This window comes from Lepidochelys olivacea (assembly GCF_965140295.1).
Source record: "Lepidochelys olivacea isolate rLepOli2 genome assembly, chromosome: 10".
Lineage (NCBI taxonomy): Eukaryota > Metazoa > Chordata > Testudines > Cheloniidae > Lepidochelys > Lepidochelys olivacea.
The window spans coordinates 79,913,839-79,924,765 of record NC_140420.1 but is presented as its reverse complement, the minus strand read 5'-3'; the positions used below and the strand labels follow the sequence as shown (position 1 = coordinate 79,924,765).

At 42.0% G+C, this 10,927-nt stretch overlaps 1 protein-coding gene across 1 annotated transcript; it reads left to right on the top strand.

Annotated features, from left to right (window-relative positions):
• Positions 1–4,544: 4,544 nt before the first annotated feature.
• On the top strand, positions 4,545–10,541 carry SNAPC5 (small nuclear RNA activating complex polypeptide 5). Its single transcript, XM_084640620.1, has 3 exons — positions 4,545–4,749; positions 6,623–6,712; positions 7,391–10,541. Exons 1-3 carry the CDS (start codon positions 4,660–4,662, stop codon positions 7,490–7,492), a joined length of 282 nt encoding a protein of 93 aa, XP_084496746.1. The 5' UTR covers positions 4,545–4,659; the 3' UTR covers positions 7,493–10,541.
• The last annotated feature ends 386 nt before the right edge of the window (positions 10,542–10,927 follow it).

Here is a 10,927-nt window from a genome sequence, read left to right as displayed (position 1 = left end):
CTATCTTAAGCACTTGCATAGTGTCAAATTTGCCATGGTGCACTAGTCACACACTGTCCCCCCTCGCAGTTGTAATATCCTACAAAAAGGTGTAGAGAAGGGAGGGAGGAGAATTGAAATGAAGACTTGAATTAGATGACAAATTCTACATTGTGTATTTAATGAAGTTTAAGACTGGAAGAATAGACTAAAGGACGGGTGGTCAACCGTGAAAGTAAAGTGACACATGGGTGTGTGGTTGGAGGGATTTGAAGAGAAGATGCTGGAGACAGGGTGCAATTCTAGACGGGAAAAGCATGAGGGAAACCAGGAGTGGATAAAAAGAAGACCTAATGAGCTGGCTTACTCTGAGACTGAAGAGGTAGAATTTGGACTTTATTTGGAAAGACAACGGTGACAGAATAACCTCATAGTGGAGGTAACATAGGTAAGCACCACTATGTTGAAGTTTGTCTTCAACAAAGGCTAGGAGGAGTACTATACCTCTATAGATGGAATGAGCTTGATGCTTTCTCTTGCTGAATCTATAAAATGCAGTTTGTTGTATTGAATTAGCAGCCTTTTTATAACTAAACCTAGAAATAGGATCCTGTACTCTTCAGGCAAATGTAACATCAAATTCAAAAATAGCTTCTCAGTATAACCTCTTAAATTCTCAAAGGTCTTTCTGCAGGGACTATACATTACAGATGTAAAAACTTTAAAATCAGAGTTTTTAATGGAAACTGGTTAAACAGATGTAAATCTTAGCTACGGTAGGCTGAAGCATGTGAAACTTCACTATGTGCTACTAAGACTCTAACTTATCAACCTAGCATGGGATCACAAAGACTAACATTGAGTTCAGTTAAGCTGTTGGAATGCTCAAAGCTGCAGAACCACCTGGGGACATAAACAGAATTTTTAATCCATTACCCCAACATTTGAAAAGTGGGGATTTCAAGAGCTTATACTTAAAGGCCTGCCTACCTAACTTATTCCTTAGTAACTGTACATGATCCTGCTAGTTGAGGAGATCCATAATGAACTGCATCTGAAATCACAGATAAGATGCCAATAGTTTCTGGATCAAAAATAGTGAGGGTACTCAGTAAGGGAACCCTGCTAGCTATCAAAGAACTCAATACATGTAACAACCACAAGGTGGCAGTTGAGAAGTAGAAATCTGTTTGCCTGTTTAGTCAACCCACTTCTCTTGCCAAACTAATAAAGGCAAATGTTCCAAGAGTATTTTATTTGTAGTTTCTAAAATTGCTAAAACAATTTTAGTATCCAACAGCCTAATGAGAATTAGGACCCCATTTACTCTAGAGTTACATAAACATAAAAAAACACAAAAATCCCTGTCCTAAAGATTCTATGGTGTAATATAAAATGCACCAAGGGAAGAACAGAGGAGGAGAGTAACAGCGATAACCTATGCTCATAGACCAGATATATGCAACTAGCCTTCAAGTAGAATATGATAGCACATTAGTACTGAGCATCACCTTACAGTAGACTGCTTATTTCCTATCTCCCTTGTGTAGGAATGCTATAGTGATTGGTTATGGGTAGTGACTACATAATGTTTAAGGATGACATGACATTCATATTATATTAATCATCCTCTATGCTACACAATTTGGTGCAAAGGATTTGACATTTAGGTCCAAGGCTACTACCTTATTTACCATACACATAAGCTACTGAAAAGCACCCTTAACTTGCACCTGTTCACACTGTGGGTACAACAGTAATTACAAGAGCTCTATATCAGACTAAAAGAAAAGGAGTACTTGTGGCACCTTAGAGACTAACAAATTTATTTGAGCATAAGCTTTCATGAACTACAGCTTCATCCGATGAAGTGAGCTGTAGCTCACGAAAGCTTATGCTCAAATAAATTTGTTAGTCTCTAAGGTGCCACAAGTACTCCTTTTCTTTTTGCGGATACAGACTAACATGGCTGCTACTCTGAAACATATCAGACTAAAATACTCTAAATGGATTTTTATACATTCTCATTAGGTTTATAAACCTAATGTAATAGGTTACATTAGTAGCTAGAGTTGAGATTGAAAGATGTTTTTATATGAAGTTGGGTTGAATTACTATCAGGTTTTAAATATTTCAAATTCCCTCTAGCTTTTTAGATATGTTTGCGCGGGAGAGTGAATTTGTGTGGGGGGGTGGAGGGTGAGAAAACCTGGATTTGTGCTGGAAATGGCCCAACTTGATGATCACTTTAGATAAGCTATTACCAGCAGGACAGTGGGGTGGGAGGAGGTATTGTTTCATATTCTCTGTGTGTATATAAAGTCTGCTGCAGTTTCCACGGTATGCATCCAATGAAGTGAGCTGTAGCTCACGAAAGCTCATGCTCAAATAAATTGGTTAGTCTCTAAGGTGCCACAAGTACTCCTTTTCTTTATACTATATATATAGTATAACTTCCTATAAAATATTTGATTTGCTATTTATACTCATTCCTTTACTGTAGATTTTCCTTGTTTTCCCATTTTCTTACATCATCTTTGTAGAGGGTGGTGCAAGAGTAGACTGGCCCAAGGATTTAAGTATACCCTTCCTAAACCATCCTTACTACATAATAGGGCATGGAGACAAAGTGACTGAAACCAGTGTGCCTCTTAGCTCTTCTGTTTGCTTCATGCCTTTTTTTTGTTTAGCTGTTACCAGCTGCCAGATGAAGTGTAGTAAAGTATCAGTGACAAACCTCCATCCATCCCAAATATTAGAGGACTATTCTGAGTTGCATGAGTCTGGATTGCATCTTACAGAGCAAGTTTTTAGCACACAAAATCATTAACTTATTTCAGGAAGGAGTGAAAAACCACTGTGTACACACAGATGGAGTACAATATGGATGTATTTGGAGCCGGTACTATAGTTACACTTTTGTTGTTATGCTATTTATATTACTACACATGAAAGATGAAAACTACCCAATGACTGAAGAGTACTAGTGCATTTGGAACTGTGGTGGTCTATGGAGGAGTAAGGAGAAGTTTTGCCTTGTAGCAGGACCAAATTAATTTATGGGTCCTATGCCATGTTTTACTCTTTTAGAATTATAAGGTTTTCAAATAATGTGTTTTTGGGGTTGACAAGTGCCTTGAGAAAATCATTGCATATTCAAGTGTTAAGTAGTCAACCCTTTATTCCCCCATGGAAAATGAAGGACAGAATGGTTTTGAGGACAAGGCATAGGAGTGGATGGTAGAAGAGAGAAATTTGACTTCCGGCTATACTACAGACTTGTAATTATAAACAAATCCCTCACTTTCCAAAGCAAGATATTGTTTGTAAATATCTTAATATCCCTGCCTCAAGCTTCTACAATACTATAACATTGTGTTTTGATTAACACTAAGACATTTTCAAGCCTTAAAGGAGAGAAACAAAAGCTAAAAAAGCCTCCTTAGCCACAGCCTCTTAGGTTAGGGTTAGCTCTATCCCTTTTTATCAACATCTATTCTTTACAGTCATGAGGGACTTTTAAATGGTGAACTTTCAGTGGATTGTTAATTTGGACTTTACAAGAATAGACAATCATTTACTCATTAATAGTAGACCTATGATTGTGGGCAGTTTAAGTGAAATTTTCCACCTGCTTCCAACTAGTAAGCAGGGTCCTGATTGAAAGCATGTTGATCAGACCCTATGTTTTAAAATAGACTTAGGTTATAGTGGGCCTATTCTCCATGTGAAACCTGCACTGGCCAGTTAAGGTCAATACACTTGATGTAAATCTTCCTCTTTCCCCTTACCCCATCATTTGGGGTTGGGGTCATCATCCAAGCAGCAACCGTCTTTATCTGTTTGAGGCACCTGCTTACGGTCTTTGAGTCAATCCATCCATTACTTGCTTCGCTCTCCTCAGAGTCTCATCCTTTGTGTGCCCGAACCAGTGAAATCCTGCTCCCCGGATTTTGTCAGCCACACCACGAACTTCGCTTTCCATCCTAACCGCTTCGTGTGGCAACCTGTCCCAACCCGTAGCGAACACCTCTCATTCTGAACACCCGGGGGCCCTGAACCTCCCTCAGGTTAAAATCCTCGAATAGAGGACGGTGACTAGGGGAAGGGCCTGTAGCGGTGCGCTCGCTGCTGGGTGAGCCTGGCCCTACCCTGGCTGGGTGTCAGCTGCCATTCTGGCCTCCTCGCCAGCGACCGACCCTGGGGCCTCCCGCTCTGCCCAGGCTCTGGAGCAGCCTCCTGGCCGCGAGGCGGGCCCTGAGGGGACGCGCGAGACACACTGGCAGCTGCACGTGGCAGTTCCCAGTTTCCCGCAGGAAGCCACGACGGCGCGTGCACGGGGGGCCGCCTCAGGCGGGCCGGGCTCTCCCACATCCCGTGCCCCCGGCTCAGCGTGGGGTGGGCCCCCCGGAGCCGGCGACGGGACCTCGATTGGCGGCGCGAGGGACCCCATGGCGGCCGGTCCCGCCTTTCCAAGGGGGCCGGACGCCGCCAAAGCACTTCCGCCCACACACGGTGGCGCCTTTACGCAGCCGCTCGCACGGCGCGCGGCGCTTAGGAGGCGCGTCATCGGCCTGCGCCGCCCGGCCGCCCGCGGTTGGCGGGGCGCCTGAGGTGCCGGGGGTGGGGCGAGGCACGCGCCGCCGCCAGGGGGCTTGAGGCGGGCGGGCCGCGGGGAGGATGCTGAGCCGCTTGCAGGAGCTGCGGAAGGAGGAGGAGACGCTGCTCCGGGTGAAGGCGGCGCTGCACGATCAGCTCAACCGGCTCAAGGTCAGGGGGGGCCGGTCCCGGTCCCGAGCCGCGGTGCTGCCTCCCCTTCCCCGGGGACCCTCCCCGTCGGCGTCTCCCCTCCGCCCCCATGTTGCCGGGGCTGCGCGTTGTGGCCCTGCTCTGGTGCCTTCGAGCGGGGTCCGCCCGGCTTGTCTCCTCTAGGCCCTGCCCCTCCCAAGCCCTGGATCCCGCTGACCCCGCCACTGGAGCCCTGCCCTTGTTCCTTCCCCAGCCCCCGGCTCCGTTGCAGGGAAGGAGGCTCGAAGTCTGCCCCTTCCCTGGGAGTCGTTACAAGGGCGCTGGTCCTGTATGGCCCCTCTTCTAGCTAGGGCTGTAAAACGTTAACCGGTAAACACAGTGAACCGCCTTAAGCGTTAACCTCAGGCTGGCTGGCCCCACACCGGCCAGAGCGGGCCCAGCCACTCCACTGGGTAGCCGTTCAAACGAAATATTTTTAAAGCGTTTAAACGGTTAATTTTATTAAAAGTATTTACATCCCTATTTCCAACTATAATCACACCTTAATCCCCCCCCCCATGTACAATCTCTGCTTGTATGTCGAACAGAGAAATTTTAGACTAAGCAGAAACGTATTATTTTCCATTTGTTTGTGTATTCCTTTATTTTCCTTTTCTTTATTTTTTTTCATATAGTATACTGTTTGAAAGAAGAAGTGACATTATGATGTAGTTAGCTAAATTTTACTTATGTATTTAATAACTAAAATACTTTAAAAATTGGGAGGCGTGATTGGTGATTAGAGCAAGAGCGTGGGAGTCAAGACTCCAGTATTCTTTTCCAAGATTCATTCTGTAAACTTTGACAAATCATTTTGTTGCTTTATAGGTTCAGTTTACTCATGTTTAAAGTAGAGATAATGTCTTTGTTCCAGAGGTTTTGTAAGGCTTAATTCAGTTGTTTTTAAAACAGTTTGAGATCCTTGATTGAAAATGTTGTATATGTGCAAAATACTAAAACATAAATTATTTAACTAAGTGCACTTGTTCTTTGACAAAATTGTTTGAGTGAAGGCTCCTTTCATTACAGCACTCAGGAGATAGCTTGCCATGACCTATACAGCCTTTTCATAGCTATTTCCTGCAGCAATTGTTTGAATGCCGTAAAGTTTTGCAAGGCAGAGTGTGACTGTCTGTGAGATGCCAAGACTGCGGTATGAGAAAGGTGACAGAATTATTAATAGACAATTCACCCATGGAATGCACTGATCATATATCATTTCCGGCAGGGGATATAATGTCTTTTAGAAGCATGCTGGCATGTGCAGAGTTTTCAGCATCACAGTTTTCATAAGTGATGTCCGTCATTTTATCACCTTTAGACTCAACATATTTAAAAACATTTGGTATTGTAAAATTAACTTCAGAAAAGCATGTGAGCAGAGCAACAAAGCTCTGCTCAGTTTGACGTGCTTTTTTGTATGTATCAGAAATAGATTAGACTTGTCAAATACCAGTAAGCGGTACAAGAGTGCCACCCAGTATGTAGCAGTGTCTTTGGTGAATAGCTTATATTCAGACTTGCTTCCTGTTTTCTTCATACTGTGTTAAAAGTAGAATTTGTAATTTTAAAGGTATTATTAACTAGTAATAGTTCCTGCGCTGTGGGCTGTTCCACAAGACAAATGATACAGAACCTGGTGTGTAGCTTCATGTTTGTTCAGGATATATAGTTCGCATCAAGATCATCACAAGAGCTCTTAACAGTAGGTACTATGAGTTAAATGTATTGGAATTTACCTTCAAATGGCTATTTTGTCACTCTTCAAAAACAATAAATAGAATTTGAGTGTATCTAGCTAACCGATACAAAGAAATAACTGCTGGAAAGATTTATTCCAATATCTTATTTCTAGGTGGAAGAGCTGGCCCTTCAATCTATGATTAGCTCCAGAGAGAAGAATGTAATGGTCTCTCCACCAAGTATCACAGAGGAGGCTCAAAAAGTAAGGAACACTTGTGCCTTTTAAAGGAAGAAGGCTCACTCATTTCTCATGTAATACTACACAGAAGCATAATTATCAAAGAATAGAAAAGCAACAAAATATTATCTGTTTTTGTTTGAGTCACTCTATATGAGGAAGTTTCTGGTAAACATTTTACATAGGGTTCTTATATTGTTACGCTACTCACCAGCTAAGAGTCCAAATAAATTACTTCTCCCTCTTTTCCTCCTAACAACACCAAGTTGTTTCTGGGAGTTGGATTGGGAAACACTTGCCTTACATTTACACAGTTTTAGTTCACAGTCAGTAAAGCTTAGCATGCTGTAAGCAAGGAAGTATAAAGCTTTTGCTGTAACTTAGTTTAGCCAGGATACTACTGGGGATGGAAATTTGGTGCGTTGTCAAATAGTAACTCTCTGCTAAATATATGATCGGGCCAGAGCTAGTTAAAACTATGCTGTGGAGAAGTTGCTGCTTACCCTCTCAGTGGGCTTTATTATTCAGTGACTCCAGTACGGAAAGGTCTCTCTCTAAAAAGGTTGTTGAGGTTCTGAAAGGTGCTGAAGCTTATTTCATTTTTTATTAGCACTGAGATCTTCAGAGGGAAGATGCCTTAGAAGTGCTCAGTTTTACTATTCCTCTTGATTGATTGATAACTTGAACTTGTTGTTATACCAGACCCTTGGGCAGATGGACAATGAGGCTGCTATCAATCAAACTGAATTACAGCTAAGTATTCAAGACCATGAAGAGGAGGAGGAGGATGAATCTGACTCCTGAAGGGGGGAAAAAATGGGAGACGGCTGGTGTTATTTATCCTTGACTCAGGAAATTCCCCTTTGTTCAAGCAGAACTTCCCATCAGATTCTACTTGGTGCTGTACACAGATATGAACTATACAAATGAATGAAAATTACTTTTGGAGGGTTCCAGTGAGGTTAGACTGGTGGCACAGATGACAAGCTTGTCAGAATCTTGTTTTGGATGTTAAAAGAATGAAAAGTTGTTGCACAAATATGTAGCATGATCCCTTTTACATTTAAAGCCTAAAATGTAGTTTACTACTTGTTTGTTTATAGGTGGGAAAAGTTAATGTAGTTAACTAAACTAATTTAGTGCACTAAAAGCAATAACTATTCCAACTGTAATTCCACAAAAGTGGAGATTAGGAAATTGTGGTGACCTAGGTAATGAAAAATGATGGCCCTTCCAGAATTCATGTAATATTATACTAAGTTAGTGTTACACTTATCAGCAGACAAAGCATTTCCTCTCCTGATGACTTGCAGATACTAAATCACTGCAGCTGATTCTTGTATCATTCCTTAAATAGATGTTAGAACACATAGAAAACCAAACTTGTGTTATGCTGCTAAAAATAGAAAATAAAAGTAATATCTTAACTGAGACACCCTTGTCAACCTCTCATGCTAAGAAAATGTTTATACACTAGATTTTAAAAATCTGATTTATAAAATGTGTGTAAAGCATTCTAGTGTTGATTAGGATTAAGCTTTAAAGCTCCTGTTGATGTCTCCCATAGCAATATTATAGCCCTGCACAAAAACTTAGTAGAAAACCAAATAAGTGTCATTTTACTTATTTAACAAAGGGGGAGGGGGAAGTTTGCAATATGTTCAGTGTCCTAGGTGTGGTTATAAAACATGAGCCAACTCCTAGACAGCTCCTGCCCCTGATTGTAGGAAAATATTTGAGGAAAGACTATTGGCTCTTGGTTAAAGCTTAGCTTTGGTTTTTAGTTATGGAAACTAAGTTTTAGAATGTATAACATCATCTTCTGTTGCTGAAGACCAGCCTGGCTCTGAGTGGGCTGGATACTGTTGTAATTGAAGTTTCAGTCTTGTATAGGAGAATGATTTGCAGGCTTTTCCCCAAACTCAGAGCTGCGGGAGGCTAGGCAGAATGTTTCTGGGCCGGAATTGTCCCAAGTTTAGGTTAGGATGTCAAAATAAACAGATTTTTTTGTGTGTGTGTATACTCTTGCACACGTAGTTTGTAAGGGTTGTGGGACATGACCTGTGTCATTCCCTTTTGTAGCTGTGAGTATATTTGCTGGCACTTCATCCTACTGTCCCCTTATATCTTGAGACAACAACAGCTTGTTGCCCTCCTTTCTCTTGCCTAAACTCAAGGCAAAAACACGTTCTGTAACAGTTAGCCTTAGGCCTCATCTACTCTGGAAAATTTGGGCATGTTATTGTTGACTGAGTGTCTACACACATTTGCTACCATTTTAAAGGCATGCTTTATACCATGTAACCTTGCCGTGATGAAGTCTAAATAACATTCGTTCTTAGCCTATGCTTGCTTTTAAAGTTGTAGTGCTAATGTAGACAAACACTAGCAGATTAGCTTGCATGCTACAATTAGGCCTCCTGCCACTGTTCGACTGGAGCCAAATGCACTTGAAGTGGTTAACATGTTGCTGGATGTGTGGTAAGTGTTGGCAAAATAGGATTTACGTGTTCTGTGAGTTCTGGGCCACTACTACTGTACATATGGTATAGTTTTCTACTGGAGACAAGACCTTGGCCTCAACAGCTTTTAAACTCCATTTAAACATAGTTTGTAGTGTGGGACCAAACAGTTTGGGTTTGAGCCAGGTGAGTGGATGGATACAGCATTAGCAGTACCAATGGCTGATCTGCTGTTGATGGATGGAGGCCGACTGCCATCCTCCTTCTGCAGCATTTGATCCAGCTGAGCATGAGAAACTGAGGTAGATGGTAGGAGTCCTGGGTGGTAGAATGGTTTGTCCTTTCTGAAAGCATTGGCTCAAAGCCCTAGTGATGGGAAAGCTGCTCCTTTGCCACCAGATGCCTTACTTTGAGTATCATCCAAGGATCAATGCTTTGTACACTTCTGCTCAATGTGTATGTGGACTGTATTGCCAACAATATTGCAACAGTTTTGCAGATGAACACAGCTCTACCTTCTCTCTGCAATGTACAGTGCCACTTTCAGCAAGTTAGTGATTGGCTGAACAAAAGCTGGTTGAAGCTGAATCCAGGCAAGACACATGATGCTGATGTCCGAGAAAAGCACTGAGTTTACAGCCACTGTCCAGTCTCCTTTGGTTATGGATCTATATCCACAGTTGGTCAAGTCAGTTTGCAATTTTAGGCGTGCTCCTGGATTCCTTGCTGATGCTAAGATCTTACTTAGAATGAGTTGCTTGCTGCCATGCTCAGCTGTTTAAAGGTCTCCATCTTCTTCTGGTGGTGGATTATCTGCCCTCAATATTATATGCATTAGTCACCTCCCAGCTGGGCCACAATCTACGTGGACATGAAGCAATCAGTCTGCAGGAAACTCCAGCTATTACAAAATACAGCAGTGCAGCTACTGTGAGCACATCAAACTTGCCTGGGATAGAATGGGATAGAACAGTATTCAAATCTAAAATGAGTTTAACTGATTCAACCAGTGTTGACTGGGCCCTAGTTGGACAGTACTGGATGTATTTGGTGTTCATAGCTACAATTATCTGACCGAGTAATATCAGGAATGGGATCCAATTTTAGTTTGGTTCTTCACTTTTAAAAGCCCATGGGATTGATACTCTTCCAAACCTCAGCCTATGTCTATAAGAGCTCAGTCAAAAGCTGTCGGTGCTTTTACCATAAGCCTAGGTAGGCTTGGCAGGATTCAATTTTTAAAATTTCAACAGATGTTTAAGAATTTTTCCTATTTTTATCTATTTAAATTTTCAGTTGAAGGAAATTATAAGGCCGGGGTTAGACAATTATTGAATGACAACAGACATTGAGATTCAAGAAGTTAAAGCTTTATAACTATTAAAACAAATTGTGAACATCACATGTCAAAATATACAAATTAAATATCCTTAAATCAAACTAAGTTCTCAAGCAGCATTTTTCTTACTTTGACTGTCTGTAAATTTCCATCAATGGAAATTTTTTCATGTGTGTAGGGTGAAATTGTTTGACACTTACTGATGAATCTTGCCCATATGCTCAGGGTTTAGCTGATCGCCATATTTGGGGTCGGGAAGGAATTTTCCTCCAGGGCAGATTGGAAGGCCCTGGAGGTTTTTCGCCTTCCTCTGTAGCATGGGGCACGGGTCACTTGCTGGAGGATTCTCTGCTCCTTGAGGTCTTCAAACTACAATTTGAGGACTTCAATAGCACAGATATAGGTGTGAGGTCTTTTTTAGGAGTGGTGGGTGAAATT

Coding starts and splice junctions, on each gene's coding strand:
- SNAPC5 (XM_084640620.1), top strand. CDS start 4,660: ATGCTGAGCCGCTTGCAGGAGCTGCGGAAGGAGGAGGAGACGCTGCTC. Junction 4,750..6,622: donor ATCAGCTCAACCGGCTCAAG/GTCAGGGGGGGC, acceptor TCTTATTTCTAG/GTGGAAGAGCTGGCCCTTCA. Junction 6,713..7,390: donor TCACAGAGGAGGCTCAAAAA/GTAAGGAACACT, acceptor TTGTTATACCAG/ACCCTTGGGCAGATGGACAA.